This window comes from Phascolarctos cinereus, unplaced genomic scaffold (genome assembly GCF_003287225.1).
Source record: "Phascolarctos cinereus isolate Bilbo 61053 unplaced genomic scaffold, phaCin_HiC Scaffold_2;HRSCAF=192, whole genome shotgun sequence".
Classification (NCBI taxonomy): Eukaryota; Metazoa; Chordata; class Mammalia; order Diprotodontia; family Phascolarctidae; genus Phascolarctos; species Phascolarctos cinereus.
This window is the reverse complement of record NW_027555625.1, coordinates 316,386,336-316,412,736: the sequence shown is the minus strand read 5'-3', so window position 1 is coordinate 316,412,736 and position 26,401 is coordinate 316,386,336. Positions and strand designations below refer to the sequence as shown.

Genomic DNA, 26,401 nt, shown 5'->3' with positions numbered 1-26,401 from the left:
GAGACTCACAACAGTTGTGTTTATTATTTCCATTTTATAGGAGATGGGAAAGAGGGAGGGAGGAGACAGATATAGATTTCATGGAGACAAGAATAAAATCTTACAAATTAAAGCTATTTAAGTACATTGGACTACCACAGGTTTCTGGAAATGAGTTCCCCATTGCTGGAGGCCTTCAGGCAAAAACTGCAGGACAGATTTGCCAGTTACTCTGTTGAGGGGATTCGGGCTGGTTTCCACTACAAGAGATGGCCTCTGAGGTCCCTTCCAACTTTGAGATTCTGAGATTCCAGTTCTGACGCAGGGAGCCCGGGCTGGAGTTCTGACAGTCTCTGATGCTTGCAGGGAACTTTTGAATTTCACTCCTCTGTTCTCCAGTTTCCCTCCCAGCTGCTAACGGGAAATTGCCCAAAGACAGGAGAATTACGGGAACTATTTTTGCCAAAGCAAACACAGCCTCTGGCCTCAGGGCCAAACTAGCAAGGTGCTAAGTAAACTCCCAAAGCACAAATACACTTTCCCTTTATTTCCCCCTTATTCTCCCTTCTCTTTTCACCCTTTCCCTTTTATTTCAGAACCTTGGAACTCCCAGAGCAATTCGGGAAGGCCCTCCCTCCTCTGCCCTGCTATAAATGACGGTCCTCTCCTGCTTCCCCTTACACTGAGGGAGGCACCAGCAGTCTCTTAACTTCTTTACCATAAGGAACGACCTTGAAATGATGATGAGGGCCCAGAGCTGGGTGTTGGTGTCTTTACTGCTGCTCTTGGAGGTTCTGTGTTCTAGGGTGGATGCCAGCAATCCAGGAATCGTGGTCAGGATCACCCAGAAGGGCCTGAATTATGGTAAGGAACTGGAGCATCTTTCAGGGCTTCCCACATCTAACTTGCACAGGTAACCCCATCAAGGGATGTGGTAGGGTTGGCATCAGGAGGCCTGAGTTCTGGTCCCAGCTTTGCCACTTACCAGCTTGATTAAAGTAGGCCACCTGCCTTCTCAGAACCTCAGTTTCTTCATCTGTAAAATGGAAGTTATAATACCTGTCCCTACAAGGTTGCTATAGAAATAGATGATAAATTTCTGGGGCTACTTCACTGGACAAATTATCAGGAGAAGCTGGTTCCAGTCTCTTTGACTGAGTGTGTGACCCTAGTCCTCTTATTAGCCCTCCTGGGTCATTTAGTGCCTTACCTAGCACAGCTAGGTGGTGCAATGGACAGAACAAAGGGCTGTGGTCAGGAAGTCCTGAGTTCAAATTGGGCCTCAAGCTCTCACTAGCTATGTGACTCTGGAGATGATAATAGCACATAACTCCCAGGGTTGTTGTGAGGGTCCAATAAGATGACATCCGTAAAGCATGGAACACCCTGCCTGGCACATAGTAAGCTCTTAATAAATTCTTGTTCCTTTTCCTACTTAACTCAGAATACTTAGCCAGCACTTTAAGAAGGCAGCATGAGAAATTAGACTGAGACCTAACTCTGGAGTCAGGGAGCTGGATTTGAATCCTGGCTCTTCCACTCACTTGCTTGCTGTATTATCTTTACTGGTTCCCTGACTCTCTTTCTGGCATGCAGTTTCCTCATCCGTAATGTGAGAAGGCTGGTTTAGATGATCTCTGAAGGCCCTTCCAGCTCTAAATCTCATGGTCATTTCTGAGTTTCTCCTGTCCAATAAAGATTGATAATCTGTGCACTGACATCGTGAGAGAGGGGGAAAAGGAGAGGGATCTAAGAACTCAAAGGAAGCCATTGTGTCAGGTTTAGACCACTGGATGAATAAAATGAGATAACATGTAAAACACTTTGCAGACCTTAAAGGGCTATTTAAATACTAGCAATTTTCATCAACTGCTTTGCGATGGAAGCTAACGGGAGGGATAGAAAATCCAGGATTAATCCTCCCAGAGACTTTTGTTGAAATAAAGGAATGACTAGGTGAAGGTAGAGAAAAAGAGAAGAGTCTGGAGAGAAAGACAGGAAGAGACAGAGAAGGAGGAGGAAGAAGAGGAGGAGAAGGAAGAGGAGAAGGCAGTGTCCCAAGGCAGTAGTTGGACAGCATCCCAGCAATGACCTGGCTTCTCCCAATTGCTAGCTAGTAGTTTGCCTCTCCCACCTTAGAATACAGATTGCCAGAGCTTGAGGGGATGTCAGAGATCACCGTAGTCTAATTCTTTAGTTTTACAGAAGAGGAAACTTTGCCTCGGAGAGGGGAAGAGATTTGTCCAAAATCACACATTGACTTAGTGTCAGAGGTAGAATTAGAACCCAGATTCTCTTACTTCTAGCCCTAAGCTCTGAATGGATGTGAATTTAGACAGTCAAAGGTACAGAATACTTTGGACTACAGCTTTAGGATACAAAATGGGTGAGGGTTGAGCACGGAAGGCAGTTAAATGTTAGCCTCGTTGGGCAGCAATCCTGATGGTGAAAGGGGCAGGGTGAAATTTGCTCAAGCATCAGCTAGGACAGAGCCGAACACAGAGGTCCCCTCCCCCACACCACTATTATGAGGTCTTTTCCTTTTCTTCTGTCCTTTCTCCTTCCTGATGGGGGGGCAGCATGTCCACATTTGCAGGATGGATAAAGTGATTGGGTTACTTGCTCAGAATCATCTTAAAGTACTGTATAAAAGTAAGGTATTATTATTGTTATCACAGCAGTCACATTAGCTCACATTTCCATAGCCCTTTACAGTTTTCCAAATGTAAGGAAGGTAGTATAAGTATCATTATTTAATCCCATTTTAAAGATGGGAAAACTGAGGCATAGAGAAGTCAAGTTTATATAACTAGTGAATGGCAGAGCCTGGACTAGAAACCCAGGTTTCCTGACCCTTAGGCCTATGATATTTTCATTACTAGAATTTCCCCTGAGAGTATGTAAAAGCCTTGAGAACAAGGACTGCTGTGTTTTTGTCATTGTATCCCTAGTACCCAGCACTGTTCCTAGCACATATTAAATGCTTGTTGGTAGCAGACTGATTCCAAATTTCTTATTTATCTCCTCAGACCTTTTCTGAACTCTAGGGTAAATCTGAATTGAATCCTCAGTTTAATGCAACGCAGTCAATGTTTATTTAGTGCTTAGCCTGTGCAAAATATCGTGCTGGATCCTGGGGATACAAACACAGAAGAGAAGCAGTCTCTGCCCCCAAGGAGCTTACATTCTACTGAAAGGAAACCACCCACACATACACAATTAAATGCAAAGCAAATATAAAGTAATTTCCCTTGTGGGGAGAGGGAACTGGCTCTATCTATCTATCTACTTATCTTTCTAATCCAGAATAGGGCTTGATATATCCAGCCCTATGTATTATATGTATATATAATATGATATCTGTATATATATTATATATGTGTACATATATACATGTAGGTACATACTTGTGCATGTTTATATAAACATATATGGACATATATGTATATGTATAATATATATACATATATGGACATATATGTATATGTATAATACATATAGCCCTACCTAGTTTCTCTCTCTATGGATAATATTATATACATACATATATGTACATATACATATACATTCATGCATACGTATATGTCTCCAGCTCTAGTCTTTATGTCTTTCTCTAAAACCTTTCCTGTTACTGCTCAAGGCACCACCATCCTTCCAGTCATCTGGATCTGTAACTTCCTCACTCTCCCACATCCTTCCTATCCAGTCAGATAACCGAGTTCCCCTCCATGTCAAATATGTCCCCTTCCCTCTGCTCTGGTAGTCACCACACACATTCAGATCCTCATCACCTTTGTGGTAACCTTCTAATCATTCTCCCTACCTCAAGTCTACCCTGATTCCAAAACATCTTGCACGTAGCTGCAAAAGTGATTTTCCTAAAGCTCAGTTAGGTCTGAGGATGTCATTTATACACATATGCTCACACCCCACCCTTACTCAATAAACTCCAATGGCTCACTATTACCTCTAGACTCAAATACACATCCCTCTGTTTGGCACTTAGAGTCCTTTACAACTCCTCTCTACCCACCCTCCTGTACCACTCAACTCTTTCTCTGTTTCTGCAGCTTGTGCCAAGTCAGTGATCACCTTGGAAAAGAAACTGTTGACAATCACTCTACCTGATTTCCAAGGGGATTTTAAGATTAAACATTTTGGACGTGGGGATTATCATTTCAAGAGGTGAGATGGGAAGTTTGGAGCCCAGAGGTGTGAGTACAGACCAGTGGGATGGTATTGGACAGCCATAGGAAGCCATGGGAAGAGAGAGCACTAAAGATCCTGCCCTGTTGGGTTTGGGAGCACTCTAGAGTCACTGTCTGAATATAGGGTTTAGAAGAAGCTTTAGAAACATGCTTATCTTTCCACAATAACTAATGCCCAACTCAGGGAGATTGGGGCCTAGAAAGCAGTGTCATCCTCAATTGCGGTGAAGGAGGGTAATCATCTGTCCTCATCTTGGGGAATCTTACTGGTGGCAGGATAGAGACTTAGAAGAGGCAGCTAATGAGGGGTAAGAAGAATCTAAAAAAATGAATGGAGGGGTTTTATAAAAAATATTCAGTTCACAAGCCTCCTACTAATTATAGGCCCAGCATCACCAGAGTTAATGAAATGGGACTATTCCCTTTTCCTTATACTCAACAGGACTACCATTTTAAGGAAAGTACTTTGTAGTATTAGAGTATGAATGTGAATGTGAACTGTTCTCATTAATGTTATGAATTATTTTCTTGTTTATTCCCATTCAGACCTGATTTCAAAGTAATAGCAATGGAGGCAAGGGAGTGGGAAATGATGTACATAAGAGATGCTTGGATAATAGAGTTGAGGGTCAGCATGGATCAGGTACTGGCCTTGGATTCAGTTGGTCTGGGCTCATATCTTGGCTCTGGCCTTCATTGTCATTCTGGGCAAGTCATTTCCCATCACCTAGTCTCACTTTCCTCATCGGTAAAATGGGAATGATAATGCTAGTACCATCTAAGATAAAGTTCATTTCATAAACTTTAAAGCTCTAAAAAAAATTTGAGTTATTAACATACTGTGCAAGCTATTAACAATATGACTCCACTGAGGCTCTGCAACCCCTTGAGGAAAGCCCTTTAAGAAGGAAGAACATCAGAATGAGATTCCAGAGACTAATTCAGGATCCTGGTATCCCTGCTCAGGTCTCACTCCCAGGTGCCTTGGTTTCCCTTGACTTCACCATTTGTGTTTTTCTTTTCTAGTCTTAATATACAAAGTGTTGAGCTAAAGAACTCCAAACTGGACCTGGTGCCTGGTGAAGGCTTAGAGGCATCTATTTCCAATGCCTTTATCCGTGTGGACGGGGATTGGAAAGCACGCAAGTCTTTTGTGTAAGTTGGGTGTTGTTGCAGGCTTCTAGTTTCACGGTGGTTTCTCTATTTTAGTGACCCTTTCTTTCTTCTCTGAGGTGAGGATTCAGAGTCACAGAATTCTAAACTGTCAGAGCTTGTAAGGACCTCAGAAAATAGAACAAAGAATAACAGAGTTGGAAGGGATCTAAGAACAGAATGTCAGAACTGGAAGTGACTTTTGAGCTCATCTAGTCCAGTACCCTCATTTTTCAGATAAAGAAATGGATGCAAAAAAAACCCTCTCTAAGTTCCCACAGCTCAATAGCTGCAGAGCTTGGACCAGAAACCGGGACTCTTGACTCTGTGTACCATACTAATTCATCTTCTCAGGATAGAGGAAGAAGCAAAGAAAATATCACATGAGAACTTCTCATGGCCCCAGCTCTGAAAAGGCTCAGGCCCACCATCATTTCCTGGGATTAGTCAACCTTCCTGAGTAGGACCCATCATTCTTAATGGGGTGTTATGGCTGCAGGGCCCCAGGTTCCAGCTAGGGCCTACCTGCAGCAAAGCCATAAAATTGGTCTTCAGTATGCTCCTTTCTCTTCCATCTTATTTTCCTCCTAGCCCTGGAGATTACCTACACTTTACCATTTATCACTCTAGGTCTTTGCTTCAGGCCTGGCATCTTGATGCTTCTCCTAGACCCTCCTAATACTCATTAACAGAGTTTATCTAAGTCACCAACTCACACTTTCTGTGTCTCCAAGACCAGTTCTCTCCTTTTCTTTCCCCCACCTTCCCATTACCCTTGGCTCTTCCAAACCAAATAAAAGAGGGAAAGGAATTATTGTAGGCTGATGAGTTAGGGAAGCTTATGGAACCCCTAGATTTTATGATAACCATATTTTCTGAAACAAAAATTGGGAAACACAGTCTAACAAAGACTCCGTAACCAGGAATTCTTGGCACCTCAGCCAAATTTGTCTTGGAGGGGCAGAGAATGGAGAAGAGCAGAAGCCTTAAAGCACCCCAAGGCTAGCATGCCCCACCATCATCAATGTTCCCAAGGCAGAGATGCACTGACATGGCAATGGGGAAAGGTGATCGTGGAAGATAATGGTGGTAAGACCCGTAGAATTAGGGAAGCTGAAGGTGGTGGCTCAGGAACAATATGTTTCTTCCTCATGCAGGCCTTTTATTAATCATCACTGTACTGCTTAGCATGTGTACAGCAGAGAAGAATCATGTCCTCTCTCTTTGATGATGCCCTGGGCAGAGGGCCAGTGGGTCCATTATAGTTATGTCCCTGGCAATATTTCCAGCCTGCAAGATATCACTACAATGGACCATCCCTCTACTAATGAAGATACCAATCCCTCCATACATAAAATAATCCCATGGTGACCAAACTGGCAAAGAGCACCCCCAAACTTAGTCTGGCTCTCAAATGATGACAAAAGATCATTGCTGGGCTTGCACTCAAAGTTTTTCTAGCTTGATCAATCCTGCCAGAGGTCTTCCCAGTACTTGCCTGGTATGGCTTTTGAAAATCCAGGAGTCATTTCCATGCCCTGCAAAATTCAGTAAAATTTTGCTTTAAAAAGGAATTTTCTTTTCTTGAGCAATACTCAAAACACATTGTACATGACCACACCCTCCCTCTCTGGGCAAAACCATGCCTGGTTCCAATCTGTCGCTCTTCTTTTTTCTCTACTAGGAAAGTAAGTGGTTCCTTTGATCTGCAAGTTAAAGGTATTTCCATTTCAGTATCTCTGAGATTGAGCAGTGATAGTTCTGGGAGACCCACAGTCACCAGCAAACAATGTAGCAGCCACATTGCTGATGTTGATCTCGACATTTCAGGAAAAATTGGGTAGGTAACTTTTTTTTTAAATTTAGGCAGTTGGGGTTAAGTGACTTGCCCAGGGTCACACAGTTAGTAAGCATTATATGTCTGAGGTCGAATTTGAACTCAGGTCCCCCCTGACTTCAGGGTCGGTGCTCTATCCACTGCACCACTTACCTGCCCCAGTAGGTAACCCATAAGAGTCTCCAGAATCATTCCTTGGGTCAATGTCGTGGTCTATCCACCTCACAATTCTGCTTATAATGAGAGCACAAAGGTCAGCTATGATTGTCCTCTCCGATGTTGGTGGCTAAGATAATAGATGATAGTTAGAATCCAAAAAAGTCTTGATAGGGTAGAATATTGAACCTATTTTAATATGATAAAATGGAGATAAGTGTAAAGTATTAAATTTGGGTTCAAAAAAATCAACCTCATGTGTACAAGCATGGCTAGACAGTAGTTTCTTTGAAAAAGGACTAGAGTTTTTGACAGACTAGAAGCTCTAAAAGACAGGAAAGTAAATTGATTGCATTAACAGAGGCAAAGCTTCTGGGCATGATAACCCCTTTGTACTCTGCCCTAGTCAGATTATATCTGGAGTACTATGCTGTGTTCTGATCATGCTATTTTGGTAATATTGCTAGGCTGAAAAGGAGGGCAACTGGGATGATTAAAATTGCAATGAGGCAAATTGAAATTGAATATCTGGAAAAAAAAAAGCCCAACAAAAACCAAAACCTCTTAAGAGCTGTCCAAAAGTAGACTAGCAGCTTTGTGAGGTGGCAGATTATCCCCTCACTTGAGGTGTTCACACCTTCACCTTCCTTGAAGGTTTGTGGGAGTTGGATTGGTAGGCAATCAATCCACAGACTTGTATCTCATCTCCTCAAAAAAAAAATGAGAATGAATTTTTTAAGTCAGTCATTCTACAACCATCTAGTGGAAAGAATGCTAGATTTGGAGTCAGAGGGCCTGGGTGGGAACCCTATGGACACTGCAACTTGATGCCTATGTTTATCTCCCCCTATACGCTACTTCTCCTCTGTGGGCCTCAGTTTCCTTTTAAGTAAAATAAGAAGGTTGGATTAGATGATCTGTAAGATCCCTTCTGCCTCTAAATCCTATGTGGATCCATAGTATTAAGCTGGGTACCTGTGGCAATCAATGTAGTTTCTGTCTGGGCCAAGGTTGGGATCTCACAGTCACTTTGGACTTTTCCAGAGAAAGTCATTGAGAAGATTTTCAGGGCCACAAGGGCCCGTCTCTGGCCTATACTCCCTAGTTTTAGTGCCTTCTTATTACCCTGTTCCAAGGCTTGCACATGTAGAACTGTGGCCCCTTCCCCTCCTCCTCCTCCTCTTCCCCAGGTATTACATCCTAATTCAGCTGCCACTGCTATCCACTGTATGAGGCACTGAATACTTGTCAGATTTGGGAAAACCCCTTTGGATGCCCTTTCCCTTTAGATAGGGCTAGGGGATGATTTGGGTTCCTCCCCCCCACACACACCCAGGCAGCACCAGTCAAGGTAGGTCTTTCTGGTCTGTGTTTGACCTGGTTTCCTTGTGTTTATCCCTCAGGTGGTTGCTGAACCTCTTCCGAAACCATATTGAGTCGAAGTTTAGAAGGATCTTGCAAGATGAGGTAACAGGAAGTGGGAGCTCTAGACCACAATTAGGCTCTTTCAAACCCTTTCCTCCACAAAGGATTATTGCAATTCCAAAATTGCACCCCAGGGCACTATAATCACAAATGAGTGCTAAGATTTATCCTGTCTCCCTCATTGTCTCTTGGAAACAATTTGCACTTATATATAGTACTTTAAGGTTTACAAAGCACCTCAGACAATGCTGGGAGGTAGGTGCTATTTTCCCCAATTTATAGTTGAGGAAATTGAGGCAGAGGATAAGTGACTTGCCCAAGGTCACAAAGTATCTGAGGTGGCATTTGAACCCAGATCTTCCTGATTCTAGGCCCAGCTACCTAGTAAGGCTGCTTGTATGGTAGAAAGAGCACAGGACAGCAGAACTGGGCTGAAGTTCTACCTGAGCCATGAACTGTTTATGAGTGTAGGAAAGTCACTTCCTTTCTCTGGGCAGCACTTTGCTCATCTATCAAATGGGAATAATAATTCCCATGCTGCCTCCCTTGTAGTCTTCTTCTAAGGAGAGCTCTTTGCAAGCCTTAAAACGCTAAGTAAAATATACATTATTATTATTCCTTCTCAACCTCACTCACTTCTCTACAGACTGGTAATAATCATGCTTGTACTACCTACTTCCCAGCATAACTTGTAATGTTTCAAGTGCTATAGATATGTGAGCTGTTATGCTCTTTGATCCTCTGTAGCCTAGGTCATTTATGGGAAGGAGTTGGAATCTTTCCCCATTGTCCCATTGCTCGGCCTTCCCTACTAGGGTGAGCCATGTAAAGTCAACAATCTTTCATTAAATATTTACTTATGTACCAGACGGGCAGCTACTTGGTGCAGTGGATACAGTGCCAGGTCTGGAGTCTTTCAGCCTCAGACACTTACTAGCTGTGTGACACTGGGCAAGTCATTTAACCTTGTTTGTCTCAGTTTCCTCACCTGCAAGAGCTAGAGAAGAACATGGCAAACCACTTCAGCATATTTATCAAGAAAATCCCAAAATGGGTCATGAAGAGTTGGACACAACCGAAATGACCACACAATAAGATGTGCCAGATGTTGTTCTTAAGTGCTGAGATTAGAAAGAAAAGTGAGGATTGTTCCTTCTTTCAAGGAGCTTACAATCTAATGGGGGAGACAGCCTAAAACAACTAGGTATGAACGAAATAGGAACAAGATAAACTGGAGATAGCCAACAGAGGGAAGGCATTGGCATGAAGGGATATCAGGAAAGGCTTCTTATAAAAGGTGGGATTTTAGCAGGAAATGGAAGGAAGTGAGGAGGCAGCATTAAGGAGGCAGAGACATCTAAGTTTGTACAATATTTTTTTACTAATATTATCTCTTTTTATCCTCACAACAATTTTGGGAATGAGATGCTATTATTAGCCCCATTTTATAGATAAGGAGACAGAGGCAGAGGTGAAGTGGGTTGCTCAGGGTCATACAATTAGAAAATGTCTGAGGCTAGATTTGAACTCAGGTCTTCTCAATTCCATGTACAATGCTCTATCCATGGTGCCACCTACCTGCTTCTATTTAACCTTAGGACAATCTCCTTCATGATGTATTTTCCAGGAACACACCATGTTAAAAGAGCAGGGACTCTTTATCCTGCTGTCCATGTGACTTGGGATGACCCAAACAGTGACCAGGATGGGATGGCAAAGTACCAAGGTCATGGGATCACAGACGTAGTGCAGGAAGGGACCTCAGGTGTCATTTTGTCTAAGTCTTCATTTGCAGATGGAAAGACTTGCCCAAAATTGTCCAGGTAGTAAACATCAGAGGTGGGATTTGAATGTAGGTCTCCCGACACCAGAGTCAATGCTCTTTCCCCTGTACTATGCTTCCTCTTGATGGCGCTGCTGACCTTTGTATCCCCTTCCCTCACAGTTGCCACATGCTCTCCTCTCCACCGCTGCCTCTTAGTAAAGGACAGAGATGGGCAGGGATAGAACTAGTAGGCTCGGGCTAGAATTCTTTATTCCACTCATTAGAACTGGAGGCCAATACTTCCATCACTGTCTCTGAGCATTGCTCTAAGAAAATAACCAAAATTTTTAAAAAAAGAATGTTAAAAATTATCTTTACCTATACTTGAGAAAAATAAAATACTCTTTTAAAAAAAGAAAGAAAATGCTATTAGAGAGGGCAAAGGGCTGAAAAGGATGGATCAGAGTTGTAGTAGGAAGAATTCTGTGAAAGGAGTAAGAAGATTTGGATTCCAGTCCCAGTTATACAGATAACATGCTATGGGAATGAACTTGGGCAAATTACTTTCGTTTTTTTTTAGGCAATTGGGGTTAAGGGACTTGCCCAGGGTCACACAGCTAAGTGTCAAGTGTTTGGCCTGAGGTCGGATTTGAACTCAGGTCCTCCTGACTTCAGGGCCTGTACCACCTAGCTGCCCAAAATTACTTTCCTTTGCCAGGCCTCAATTACCCCATTTGTAGAGTGAGGGAGTTGAACCCTAAAGTCCCTTCAGATTCTAATCATCTCTGGCTCTCTGATAGAATTTGGATCTATGATTTCATTGTTATAGGGAACTCCCAGATGAAGAAAGTCCCTCTAATCATGCAGGCTGGCCCCTTCTCTTCAACTCACAGTAAGCACTGAGAGGTTGCATAACTTACCCAGAGTTACACAGTCAATATGTGTCAAGGGCAGGCCTTGAGTCCTAGCCTCTTACTCCCAGGACAGGTCTGTAGATGCGTCCCCACAGCTGCTTCTGACTCTGTCGCCTGTTTCACTTTCCTTAGATCTGTGAGATAGTCAAGAAATCAGTTGCTTCAGACCTCCAACCCTATCTTCAGAGTCTCCCAGGTATGGATCACGCTTGGTTCCACAGACCACTTTTGGATTCCATGCAAGAAGTAGAAGCTACAGTGCCACGCTCCAACTTGTCCTTGATGGAGGCTGGGGAACAGATGAAACACAAAGCTTATTTATAATGTATTTGGGAATTAAAGCACACCAGATTTCTCTTCCTATTTGTGTTTGGCTTAAACAATGAACTCAATTCTCCTGCTCATTGATTGGAGACTCATTGATTATAATATCTCTTGTAAACCTGGGCAGGAAGGGAGGTCCTTTCAAAAGGTTATATGTCATGGGATCTAGGACTTTGTGATAGAGACAAGAACTGGATCTGTGATTTCATTGATATAGGAGACTTCTGAATAAGGAAACTCCCTCTATCAGTGCAGGTCAGCACCTTCTTTAAAACTTAGGGTCTTAGAGAGTTGCCCAGATCACTAAGAGGTTAAGTGACTTGTTTGCAGTCATGCAGCCAGTCCGTGTAAGAGGCAAGATTCACACCTAGACTTTCCTGGCTTCAGGACTAGATCTCTATCAATTATTATATATGTCTTCTCTGCACATAGGTAAATATACACAAATTTAAAAAGAAAAAGAGACAAAAAAAAGAAAAAAAGTTTGGCAAAATTGACCAGAGCATCAATCATATTTGAGAGTATATGCAATATTCCATACCCATAATCCCCTACTGCTTCATTGAAGGGAAGGAAGGGCCTGCCATCAACTCTGATAGAAAGGTTGCTTTCCCCAAGAGAAGTCAGGCAAGGCTTCAAGGAGGAATTAGCACCTAGCTATTCCTAAACAGAAGTGGTCAGTGAAGACTCTTCTCCGTCATATGGCTTCAGACAGAGCCATCATATCCTGAGCAGCTAGGCCTGGAAGATCAGGTGACTAGGATAGACAGCTGACACATTTGTCTATGATGCTATAAAGTTTCCAGGGATGATATACAGAATGGAGGACTGGAGTGTTGATGATGCAATGACCACTTCTGACCCAACAGGGAACATCTAAGCTCTGTGTGGGACACACTAGAACACTGAGAGGTGAGAGGTAGACCCTAATTATGTTTCTCTTTCTTGGTTTCTAGTCATAGCCAAGATTGACAACATTGCCAGCATGGATTATGCCCTGGTTGGGCCACCCCAGGCCACATCTTACAGTTTGGACACACCCTTTAAGGTGAGGAGCCCTTTCTCAAAGCAGACTTTGAGAAGCTAAGGTGGTATGAGAATCCTCTTGACTATTGGACCTGTCCTCCTCAAAAAGCATGGCTGGAGAAAATCATTGTCCCAGTAACCAGACCGCCTTGCTATCCATCCCTCAGTCTGAATCATTGACTGAGGACCTGCAGTATGCAGAGTCTGGAACTAGGGGAGACATGAGACACGGTCTTTATGCCTTACTTCCTATCCTTTTCAAGATCCCCTTAGTGTTTCCCACTTTCCAAAATTGAGTTTTCTTATGCTCTTTTTTTACATCTTGGTTATTTACCAAAGATTCTCCAAAAATGATGATGATGATGGTGATAGCATTTATATAGTACTTTAAGGTTTATAAAACACTGTAATATGCTATCTCATTTAATCTTTGTAATAACCAGGGAAAGTAGGTGCTGTTATTATCCCTATTTTATAGATGAAGAAACTAAATCAGACAGAGATAAATGAATCGTCCAGTGTTGCACAATGAGCAACGAAAGGGAACAAACACCTTCTCTGTGCCAGACTCTATGCTATGCCCTTTACAAATATTGCTACTTTACTACATAGATAATAAGGGGAGGCTGGATTTGAACTCAGATCTTCTTGACTCCAGGTCCAGCATTCCAGGTCCAGCTGCTTCAAAAATCCCTTCTCATAATAAATAAGCATGGTTGCCATGTCTTTAGGAGTATCCCTCATTCTATAACCATAATATGTTCCCTCTTTGCCAAGAGGGTCAGACATGTTTCACTGTGAGTGTTCTGAAGTTATGACCCAGCATACTTCCTAGAGAGCACATACAGATAACTGCTGCTAGCCTAGTGGTGCCCAGTCAGAGCGGGCACAGCCAGGTGTAGGGGAACTCCCAGGATGTGAGTTAGGCCTGGAAATCTGGCAGCCACCCCAAGGCCTTGAATAGCAGGGAGATGAGACATGTTTAACCAGAATACATCAGGATGTGATTGTGTACATAGGAAAGGTCAAACCAGGTGAGTTAGGGAAGAGGTAACATCTGCACTGAGTCTAGAAAGATAATAAGGACAATCAAGAAATCAGGGAGGATAGCAGGGTGGTGGTAGTAGAGGGAGAATCTGCTCAAGGCATGGGGAAACATTCTAGGAGCCAATAAGTGACTTGCCCAAGGTCATACAACTAATAGGTTATATATAGCTAGAACTCAAACTGAGTTCTAATTTTCTCGGGGTTTTTTCTCTAATTTTCTGCCAATAGGCAGACAGTGGTGTCTGATTTGGGTAGCATAGCATCTATATGTATTGGATTCAGAGTAAAAAAAGAAACAAAAAGCAAAGTTTGAATTTTATCCTTTATCCCCTCTTGCTATTTGACCACAGGCAAGTCACTTAATTGCTCTATTTCCTCATCTGTAAAATGAGCATAATAGTACCTGTACTATAGTGCCTCCCTTTTAGGATTGTGGTAAGGCTCAAATGAGATAATGCGTATGAAACATTTTGAAAATATATGAATGCCAGCTATGGATATTTTTTGTTTTCCTAGATGTGAATAGAGAGATGAATCAGTAATGTCTTTGTCTATACAATAGAACCATTTTAAAGATAGTGATTGAAATATTGATTTAATAAAATTACAATGTAAAGAAGCCTGACTCTGAAGTCAGAGGTTCTGGGTTCACATCCCTCCTCTGATGCTTCCTAGCTGTGTGACCTTGGGCAAAGCACTTAACTTCCCTGGGTCTGTTTCCTGATCTGTAAAATGAAGGCGTTAGCCTGGATTACTTCTGGGGTCACTTCTGGTTCAAGATCTATGATCCCACACTAAATATAAATTCTTTAACTTGATATTTATAATCTCCTGAAATCTGAAATCTAGACACAAACTGACATTCCAGACTTACTTGATATTATTCTCCTTCATGCATTCTACGCTTTAGCCAAACTGAACTCTTGGTTACTGCCCAAACCTAACACCCCATCTTCTCCCCCCATGTACTGACATAAGCCGTCCTTTCTGCTTGTAATACCTCCCCTCTTTTATTGTTGCTGTTCTAAATCATAGAATCTTCCTTAGAGTGGAAGCCCAGGTGTCTCTTTGTGTGCGTAAAGCCTCCCTTAATCTACCTGGCCCTTGGTGTGCTCAGATATTCTGAGTACTCTTGGTCTCATCAATATCTTGTTATTGTTCAGGCATTTCAGTTATGTCTGACTCTCTGTGACTCCATTTTTGGGGTTTTCTTGGAAAAGATACTGGAGTGGTTTGCCATTTCCTTCTCCGGCTCATTTTATAGATGAGAAACCGAGGCAAACAGAGTTAAGTAGTCACTTAACTACTTGCTTAGGGTCACACAGCTAGTAAGTGTCTGAGGCCTCATTTGAACTCATAAAGATGCCAAGGCCAGTATTCTATCCTCTGTGCCACCTAGCTGCCCTCTTCAATTCCTACCCCTTAACATATTTACCTGTGTCTACATTTGCATCCTTTCTCCCTCATCCCCAACAAAAAAAATAGATTCCTTGGAAGGAGGGACTGATAAGTTTTGATTTATCCCCAATACTTCACATGGAATCTTGCACACAAGTATTTGTGAATTGAAATTTACGTGTTTACAATGAACTTTAAATGTTTGTTGAATTGATTTTATATGTTTACATATTAACTTTAAGGAAAAAATGTCAATTTACATATTAACTTTAAGAAAAAGAAGCAAGACAAAAAGAATAGAACAAGTTATGTGCATCATATATCTGTTAAGAATGATGAAGATGGGATTCATGATTTAGGTACGAGATGGACTAGGAGACTTCTAAGGCCATTCCATCTTTAGGTGCTCTCCTCCCTGGGACACTCTATCTCTCATCAGGTCTGCCCCAGGGCACATCATAACCTTTGAGGTATGCAGCCACCCTGGGAGCTGTGAGACATGGGAGACCTGGGTTATAGACTTCCTTACTTGCTCACTGACTTGTTCTGTGTTCATGGGACCAGAGAAGGTCAAGATCCTTGGTGGCCTCTCAGATATCACTTATAACCCCAGGTTCTTCCCATCTTCAGGGTCCCAGGAGCTGAGGTATGGTGGAAATGGCACTGGAAGTGATGTCAGAAGACTTTGGTCCTATCTTAGCTCCAGAACTTACTAGCTATGTGATGAGCAAGGCAATTGACTTTTGTCAGCCTCAGTTTCCTCATCTGTAAAAGGTTCTAGCATACTTACCTTGTAGGGTTGTTAGGAAGAAAAGGCTTTGTAAGTCTCAAAGCACCATATAAATGAATTATTTTCCACGCAGTTCTGACCTTACGAGTATGAGAAGTATCTACCTGTATGCTGTGATTAGGTGTATAATGATCTCTAGGGATAGTTGCATTTATTCAGGACATATCAATAATAATAACTCACATTTCTGTAGCACTTTAAGATTTATGAAATATTTTCCTCACTGCCACCCTGTGTGGTGGACAGTTCAAATTCTATTTTATAGAAGAGAAAACTGAAGCACTGAAACAGCAAATCTACGCTTCCGCGTAAAGGAATGGATTTCTAATGGTTGGAGTTCTAGGCCACTAGGAGGGAGAGTGTGCAGAGTTTGCCAGTCATTTAAGGCAACCTTCACAGCACACAATATGGGTGACTACCTACTCTGTGTATTCGTATGGCCTTAGAAAGCTAATCCCTAGGCTTGATTTGGGTACATTCTGTTTTAAGGCGAGAGCCCTTGGCTAATGATATTTCTGTCTTTGCAGGGTGAGTTTTTCAGGCGAAGTCATCGATCCCCTGTTCCCTTTGAACTTCCTGCCATGAACCTCCCTGAAGACCACGACCTCATGGTTTACTTTGGAATTTCTGATAGTGTCTTCAATACTGCTAGCCAAGTTTACTGGGAGGCAGGCACCATGAACTACACCATCACAGATGACATGGTAAGGAAGGAGGTTTGAAGGAAGTGACCTCTGAAGGCAGAAGGTACAACCAGAGCTTGATTGTATTGGAACTAAAGTCCTGCTATCCTTCCATCAGCACCAAGGAACAGCATTTATAGAATTCCTAGAATTACAGATCTGGAAGGAACAAAGATAGATAAGGCATTGGCTCCAGAGCACTTTACATTCTTAGTTTTTGGGGTTTTTTTCCTATCTCCAGTTATCAGGAATTTATATTTTCTCCCACCCACCTGTCCCCCTTTTCTGACTCAAGGAAAACAGGTTTCTGTCTTGGCCATGAACAACAACGACAACAATATGTCTCCTTCTTTCTCTTGAGTCCATCCCCTGTGTGTCAGACGGTGCATCACTGGTCCTCTGGGATCATGACTTGTCATTGCTTATCTACTATTCTTAAGTCTTGCAAAATTACTCATTTTTACAGTATTAATGGTATAGTGTAAATTGTTCAAGAAGCTTAGAGTTCAAGGGGGAAGGGAAAGTACAAAAATCAATTGGGTCAATGACCATTTATTAAGCATTTACTATGAGGCATTTTCCTAAGTATTGGAGAGACAGAGAAAGGAAAAAAACAGTCCCTCACCATGGAGGGCTCACATTCTAATGGGGAATACAGTCAGTCCATGGTTCCTATGTTGTAGATGAATTGGATCTTCACTCCTGCATACTATCTGGGGATAAGAGAGAGAGAGAGAGAGAGAGAGAGAGAGAGAGAGAGAGAGAGAGAGAGAGAGAGAGAGAGAGAGAGAGAGAGAGAGAGAGAATGCTATATATACATAAATGCATGTATCAGGCAAGGGTTAAACTAGATGAAATTCCTTTATATCTTTGAGGTTCTAGGATTCTGTGATCACTATGGCTTGGGGTAAGAAGGTGAATTTATGGTCTCTGGGAAATTATTCCTGACATTTTCCTGAGAAAGAGGTAGTAGCATAGGGGCCTTATATTTTTTTCACAGAGAAAATATCACCTTATCCAGCAGCCTAAGAATGGGGTAGAGGATGATAGGGAAGCTGAGGGAGAAGGCCTCTGGTGTCTTGTCTTTAGGGCTTCTCAGAAGGAGTGTCTGATAAAGACTTCCTCACAATATTGCTCACAATAAACTCCAGGGCCGTATATCAACTACAAAGAAAGTTGCCTATATACTCATGGAAATACCTCTTTCTCTACACTATCTAACTCCTTTAAGAAAGTCAACCAGAAGGCCAAGGTGGGGGTTGGGAACATGTTGGATTTTGGTGGTGAGTCCCTTGCCTTACCTTAATTTCAGTGCTGTTCCCCAGTTGCCACAGCAACACTCACTGGTTGCAGGGAGAAAGGAAGGCTGCTAACCATCAGCCCATTTCAAGTCCTTCCACTCTAGCCAACTGACAGTCTTGCCTTCTTAGCAGGAGTGCTGAGCTCTCCACTGGTTCTAACTTCTATTATGCTTCTTTTGGTCCAGATCCCATCCAGTTTCCGCATCCGACTGATCACCTCCTCTTTCCGAGCTCTGGTCCCTCAGGTAAGATCCTCCCTCTACCAATTTTCAAAAGGAATAAGACAAATCCATGTAATCTCAAAACAATTCCATTTCCTTTCAAACCTTTGGTGGTCCCAGAAAGAAAGAAAGTACTTTAGCTTCCTTCAGGTCGGTTGTTTTTCAGTCATATCTGACTCTTCAGATCCCCGTTTGGGGTTTTCTTAGCAAAGATACTGGCATGGTTTGCCATTTCCTTTTCCAGTCCATTTTACAGATGAGGAACTGAGGCAAACAGGGTTAAATGACTTGCTCAGGGTCACACACCTAGTAAGCATCTGAGGTCATATTTGAACTCAGAAAGATGAGTCTTCCTGACTCCAGGCCCATTACTCCATCCACTGCCTCCTGGGCAACCATAGGCTATTGTTGAAAAAAATTCATTTCCAGCAAAGCACTTTACAGATATAGGAGCTAGAAACCACCTTTGAGTTCATTCAGTCTAATCCCCTCATTTTATAGATGAGGAAACTAAGGTCCTGAGAAATTAAGTGGATTACCTAAGGTCACTCATATGGTAAGTAGTAAAGTTGGCATCTGGATGCAGGTCCTCGGACAAGAGCATACTCTACTAAATTCTCTTGACTAATGTGACCAAGGTTGACTTTAGGAGTAGACACAACAGATAGTCATCAATAGGAAGATACGAATCCTTACTCTAAATTTTTTTCCTTGTCTACTGCTAAGAACTAGCAGCTAGGTGGTATAGTAGATAAAGAGCTGGGCTTGGAGTCAGGAAGATCTGAGTTCAAATCCAGCTGGGTGACCCTTGGCAAGTCATTCACTGTCTGCCTCAGTTTCCTCAACTGCAAAATGGGGAAAATAACAGTACCTACCTTGCAGGGATATATTGAGATAACATTTATAAAGCATTTAGTATAGTGCCTGGCACAAAGCAGTCACTATATAAATTCTAATTCACTTTTTCCTTACCTTCCCATTACTAGTAACTTAATCTTGGGATATGGGCTGATATGGTCAAAGGTGTGATATTATTATTTTGCTTCAAAAGATTATGAAAATTGAAAACTTACTTGTCTAGAGAATTTGTGGGGATGACTTTGTCTGAGACATGCAGTGCATCCCTTTCCTTTTACTCTTGTCCTTGACTGCCCTTAATGTGTCCTCCTATCTCTGTAGTTGGGCAAGCTATATCCCAATATGCCAATGGAACTTCAAGTAACGACGTCTTCTCCTCCTGCCATGGTCTTCAGTCCAGGAAATGTGACCCTCACACCAGTGATGGACCTGCAGGCCTTTGTCGTCCAACCCAATTCCCTCCGGGTGCCTCTCTTCTTGCTCAGTGTGGTCAGTCTGGGGCTAGCCAATATGGGAAGGGCTGGTTCACAAATCCTTTAGGTGTAGGGCATCCCTCAATGGTAGTGACATTTGCTGTCACTGATTCAGGTTTGCAAAGTTTCTGGAATTATTTTCTTCGAGGCATCATTCCTGTTGTTTGGGCAAGCTGCTACCAAGTAGACTGGGGTACCTAATTTTTGCCTTTCTTGTTTGAATTACCTGGATTCCATACATATGGTTAATTTCAAAGTCAGAGCATGCTTGCCTCCTTAATTATGATTTTGTTGAAAGCCACCCCCTCCACAATACTGCTGTATTAAAAAGAGTTCTGCATAAAAATTATTAATCTGTAGATAGCATGATAGAGAAAAAAGACATTGGTCTGATGTACATAGGATCATGGGATTTAGAGGAGTTTTTGTTTGTTTTGAGATTGGCTCTTCTTATCTCAGGCTGAGAGTGTAGTAGCCACTTATGGGACAGTACCACTGTTGATTGGCGTGGAACCTTTAACCTGCTCATCTTTGACCTGGGCTGGTTTGACCCGCCTTTTGTACGCAGTCTCCTCTGTTCGCCATATTAGCAACAGACTTAGTGTGGACATCCTGTCAATTTTAGCCCCACTGAAGCTCAGAACTCCCCAGCTTGTATGATTCCCCAGCCTTAGCCTCCCTCAACAGCAGAGATGACGGGTGCAAGACCTCTGCTGGCAGGATTTAGAGTTTTAAGGGATCTTATAAATCATCTAATTCAGCACTCCTATTTTACAGATGAGGACATTGAAGTCCACCAAAGTCAAGTGATTTGTCCAAGATCATATAGGAAGTTGTCAAACCAGTATGGAAATCCATTTCCCATCATTCCAAATCTAGTGATTCTAACTTAGGTTTTAGTCCAGGCTTCAACACTAATTTACTGAGACCTCAGGCAAGGCAGTCCCTGAACATATTGTAAAATGTGTTGTAAAATGAACATATTGAAAATATAAAAACACTAGATTGGGTGTTCTTAACTTCTTTTGTGCTATGGACCCCTCTGGCATTCTGGTGAGGGCTGTGGACCCCTTTCTCAGAATCATGCTTTTTTCAAAATTAGCAATTGAAGAAAATACCAAATTTCAGTTAAAGGTTAGTGAAAATACGTAAAAAGTTAGTCCTGTGTTCTTATATTCTTTTCAGCCCTGACTTGCTATGTTCTAAGATTTGATCCATTTTTCTGTATGTCTACATCATTTATATCTATATAGCTATTTATTTCCATCCGTATCTATGTTATATTCTAAGGTTCCTTTCAGTTCTAACCTTTTAGGATTATATAGATGCTACTTTACTATCTGCCCCACTCCCTTCTCACTGATTTTCTAATTTCCATTCCCAGAGGATTCACCAGATCCCTGTGCTGGCTTTCTTATCACGGCTAAGTGTAGGTGCTAATGATATTGTTCCTTATTCCTAGACAACCACTGTCTGGGCCACCGTGGGTGTGAATGGCAGCAGAATTGTGTCCTCTATAACCCCCGGAAGGTAAGAGGCAATGGGAGGTTTTTCTCATGGTCCTCTTGTTTTATTCCCTAACCATGTAATTTCAATTTTCCACAGTTTGATGTGGAAAATTGTGGCTGATCCCTTAAGAGTGGAGACTTGACCATGTAAATAGTTCCATTATATTACTGCTATCAACACACTGTGGGAAAGAAAAGTTGTGTCTTTCTGATCTCACCATGAGTGTTATCTTCCTCCCTTATGTCTCAGAGCTCTGTGCTCTTTCTGGGGTTTTCTAGCTCAATGTCTTCTAGGAGCGATGGGATTGGTGGACAGTGAGGGCAGGGTTTGGCAGTCAGACACTCTGGATTTTCTTGGATGGTCCCTATTTCAAGAAAAGAAAGTGTGTTTTCAATAAGACTTCATAACTGGTGAAATTTCCTCTAAAGGAACGGACAAGTTCAGTGCCATCAAAAACTTAAGGAAATGTAAGCTCTTTGGGCTCGTTCCACCACTCTAGGTCCTAATCTTGGAATTTCAGTGTATAAGGAACCTCCCACAGCATTCAGTCTAAGCTGTACCTGAACAGGAATCCCTTTATAGTATCCCTGATAAGTGCACACTTGGCCTTCTTTTGAAGACCCCTAGCAAGGGGAAACCAATCAAATAATCAATGATCAATGAATGTTTATTAAGTGCTTACTATATCTTCCCCTCGTAGAGCAATTTTTTTGACTAGGTAAAAAGGCAATTGTCTACCTCATTTCTTATTAAGCTTTAATCACCGAATGGGCATTGCCTCAGTCAGACCAAGGCCTGTTAAAGACCTTCTCTAAGCAAAGCCACTTTTCTAAGTAAATATTAATTTTACTTGAAGCACATCTAACTTTGTTCCATCCTCAGATATTGATGCCTTTTCCTAAGTCCAGACTCTTCAGGGAATGCAGGAACTAACACGAGCAAGAAAGTTTCATTCCTGGAACTCCAAGCACTCTGTTCTGACAATGCCAGACACGTCCTTACCAGGCACTCTGCAGGCGGGGCTGGGGTGCAGGCAGGGAGGTTACCCATATACTGCATAGCTAGTCCATGTAGTAGCAAACCCTACACCGTGGGGTAAGTCATATCCTCCTCTCTTTCTTCTCATAGTTCACTTACCATGGAACTAAAACACTCAGACATTGGCCCAATCAATGTAAGTTATATTCTTTCTTTGTCATTCATTCTACACATCTTTGTTGAGCTCCTTTCAGGGTGCACTTCTGTTCTGGATTATGGTATGGGGAATGCAGGAGGAAGAGATCTACTCTTTCTTTTTGGGCCAAGGCTTCACAGTCTAATTGGGAAGATAGGGAACGCAAGCAGGAAGAAGTTACGTAGCAACATAAATTCGTATAGGATAAATAGTTAAAAATGAATACATGAGCACATATATTCATTTATTCAGCATATATGTATTAAATGCTTGCTGTATGCAGAGTAATATAAAAGGAGGGGGAGGGCACGAGTTTAGAAAAGACATGGTTGGTCCCTGCCCTCAGTGAGCTACAGAGTTTAGGAGGGAGCAAAATATAAATAAGGAGAACTATAATATACAGCAGTACTGGTAAATGTTAGAAAGGTGGAAACAAAGAATTGTGGGAGATCTGGGGTTGGAAGGAGGAGATCATTGCTGAGTAAGGAGACCAGCAAAGGCCTTGTGAAGGAGCAGATAATCAGTGTCTTGGGAGCTCTGAGTCAATTAGGATGTGGTGGAGGGATTTGAGAAGGCTTCCTGGAGAGGGCAGGGCTTGTATCTGAGGCCAGATTTAAACTCAGGAACTAGAGAAACAAAAGAAGAAGAAAAAAACAGTTCAGCAAAGTTAACCAACACATCGATTGAGTTTGTGTTTCATATCACAGTCCCTCACTTCTGTAATAGAGGGAGGCACATTCTGTCATTCCTTCTTCAGGACCAAATTTAGTCATAATCACATAGTGTTCCATTTCAGGGTTGTTGTTTTGTTTTGTTTTATTTTGTTTTTGTCTATTTATGTTATCATTATCAATATTATTTTCCTCACTGTTTTGTTCCCTTCGGCTCAGTTCACACATTATGTGTATGCTCATTCTGTATCTCCTGCCTCCCCCAGGTACCCTTAATCCAGGCAATTCTGAATTACTATGCTCTGAGCACCCTGTTACCTGCTGTCAATGGTAAGAGGCAGCTGGGAAGACTTCTTTAGTCTGTCCGATTTGGGTTGGGAAAGTGGAAAGGGAATTGATCAGGGAGTCAAGGGACCTCAGTTCTAGTCCCTGTTCTGCTTCTCACTTTACCTTAAGCAAATCATTAGTCTCTTCATCTGTGAAATGGGTTTAGGAAGCCCTCCTCCCTTGCTTTCTTCTCAGAACATTTGTGGTATTCATGGAGATTATGAATGTGAATGCTTTTGAGAAGTACCAGGTGCCTCATGGGGAGTGAGGAAGGATTTGGGAAAAATCTGATGCCTTCCTTGGGTGTGTTGAGTATCCACTGGGCTCTCAAAAGCTGGGGAAGCTGAACACAGGCTCTTCCATGTCCAGCCAAGGTAGAAAGGCTTTGAGTATGGGCCCAGTGGCCAACTTAGCTAAATGTGGGGAAAATCATCACCTGGAGGGGTTGTAATCAGCATTGGTGGAGGGACTAACCCCTACTTTTAAAAATCTTACAACTTCTGAAATATTGAAGTATGGAAGTGGATAGGAGGTGGGCTCTATTTACCTTATAGAACAAATGTAACACTTGGTATTCCCTCTACCCTTCTTCTATTCTCTATGTAACAGCTCTCTCTGTTCTGTGGTAATTTTCAGAAAATCTGGAGATAGGTTTTCCTCTCCCTTTGCCAAGAAATATTCAACTGCAAGACCTCCTTGTTCAAACTTATCAGGTCAGTGAGAAGATGCTGGAAGGAAAAGTGTGTAGGGGTATGGTTGATGGGCCCTTTTCAGGGGCCATGAGCAACAGTGGAGGATGGGATGGGGTGTGTGTGTGTGTGTGTGTGTGTGTGTGTGTGTAGGGAATGGCAGCACAAGACATCTCAAGGAAAAATTAAGTTCAGATGTTTAGGCTGCTGTTAAAAGGGAGATTAGGGGACAGATCTGAATGCATTTGCATAGTGGTGTCCCATGATGCTATCTGCCTGTCTTCTGGCAGGGCTGCACCGGCTTTGGCCCCACCAAGTGGCTCAGATTCAGAGGCATATTCTCCCTGGGCTCCCATAGGTAACCAGAATTACGAAGTGGAAATTCTGGACTGGTAAAAGAACCTTAAACTGAATTGGGACCCAGGAAGTGGGGATAGGGATAGAGCTTGAAATCCCTTCTGAAATCCATTGTAAACCAGGGTCCTTGGACTTTTAAAAAGTATTAGCACCTTTTTTGTTTCTGTTGTTAACATAAACTATGTTTCCCAGTGTTTCCTTCCCTCATCCCTCTCCTGGTGAACCATCCCTTATAATAAAGAATAAATAAGGAGGCGATGGGGAGAAAGGTCAGCAAAGTTAAGCACCATCAGTTAAGTTTGACATCATATGCAATATTCCATATTCCTAGTCCATTCTGTCGACAAAGGTACAGAGGAGGTACCCAGGAGTCAAACAAAATGTTTATGGATATCTTTTATTTTCACCTTTATTTCTAATAATATTCCTCCCCTATCCAACAAGCCATCCATTGTAACAAATGACAAAGGAAAGAAAGAGAAGTTCAGCAAACCAAACACATAACTTGAATCTGACCTCTCAGCTCTGCAAAGAAGGGAGGGAGATGCATTTTCTCAGCTCTTTTGGACTCTTCTACTGACAGAATGAACAGGAAGTGATATGAGGAATGTGGGACACATAAATAGCCAGTCCACATAACTCAATTTCAAAAGAGAATTAAAAAACTGATCAATGCTCGATGCTATGTAGCCATTATCGAACTAATCTGACCCACTGGATGGAGAAATGGCAATATGAGCTCGGTACCCAAAGGAAATTCAGCAGATACATTCTCACTTCTTACTTGCAAAAATCAGGTAACCCTGGTATTATTCAGTTGTGTTGGGAACACTATTTGGAAGGATGTAAGTAATAGGAACTTAGGATGAAGACTCACGGTAGTGATGATATCAAGCTGAAGAGACCTTGGAGATCAATTAGTCCAGTGCCCTCATTTTACAGATGAGGAAGCTGGGCCCCCAGGGAGGTTTTCACTCTTCTGATAGACTACAAGGTACTTGGGAGCCAAGATTATTGCATGTTTTCTCTTTATGTCTCCAGCACCTCACCTAGTTGCATAATTGGCCTTTGATAAATGCTTGTTGATTGGTTGTCCAAAGTCATACAGCTACTAAGCATCAGAAGCTGAATTTATACCAAGGTTCTCTGACTCTAGAGCCAAAATTCTTTCCATAGTCCCAAACTGCCACGATGATGATGATGATGATGATGAAGCTGATGAAGCTGAAAATGGTCTCCTTTTGCTATTATCCAACGGTGAACAACAGCTGACATTGCCTTGAGTTTTTGAAATAGATTCTCTTTGGTGTGAAGGGAAATGAATCAGGGGGCAGGAGTGTAATGCCAGGCAGCTCACATCATTGCTGTTGTATGCTTGGGAGAGAAAATTTAGGTGACAGAAAGCGACATTTATGCTGGTCCTCCAGAAAGGCATCCGTTTGTAAAATGACAGATAAATAGGGAAGAAGCTGACAGAGGCTGTGTTTTTACTAAGATCATAAGGTCTGGGGAGTATTTATGACCTCTGTGGGTTGATTTCATTTTAGTTAGAATGGGACTTTCCATTTCCCAAGGGTTCCCAAGGGAAATGACTTGTCTCTTCTTAAATTAAAGTATCTCTTCTGGAAGCAGAGGATGATCTTTCTCACCTGTCTTTTCTGTACTTTTATCTCTAGGACTTTCTGCTTTTGGGAGCCAATGTCCTGTACACTAAACACTGAAGAGGGAGAGGACTGACAACTAGGAGTCACAGATGGAGATGGGAAGGTTAATTTTCTGCAGGCAAGGCTTCATTTGTGGTAAAGAACTGAAAGCCACAGCTGGGCTCCTTCTCCCATTGTCTGGGTCCCTCTAGTTCTGTTCTGTGGCATGGATCTGCTGAAGATAAATGTGTCACTTCAGAGCTCAGCCTGTGGATTCCAAGCTCTGGTCTCCCTTAGCACTGCCATGCCCTTCTCCATTTGAATTGGCTTTTTCTCCATGACTACCAGCTTCTCCTGGAGTTTGCCTACTGTTGTTTACATTTTGGTTCCACTCCTCTCTCTCCTCCCAGCCCTGTGTACTCTTCCTTTTTTCCTTGTGGATATCCAATAAATCCTCCACCTACTCACAAATGA

The 26,401-nt window shown here is 42.3% G+C and overlaps 1 protein-coding gene across 1 annotated transcript; it reads left to right on the top strand.

The window, feature by feature from the left end:
• Positions 1 to 548: 548 nt before the first annotated feature.
• On the top strand, positions 549 to 26,401 carry LOC110211440 (lipopolysaccharide-binding protein-like). Its single transcript, XM_020990750.2, has 15 exons — positions 549 to 843; positions 4,050 to 4,164; positions 5,214 to 5,342; positions 7,024 to 7,179; positions 8,736 to 8,799; positions 11,569 to 11,632; positions 12,717 to 12,808; positions 16,549 to 16,725; positions 18,191 to 18,250; positions 19,406 to 19,573; positions 21,020 to 21,087; positions 22,195 to 22,240; positions 23,178 to 23,241; positions 23,875 to 23,951; positions 25,961 to 26,401. Exons 1-15 carry the CDS (start codon positions 717 to 719, stop codon positions 26,003 to 26,005), a joined length of 1,452 nt encoding a protein of 483 aa, XP_020846409.1. The 5' UTR covers positions 549 to 716; the 3' UTR covers positions 26,006 to 26,401.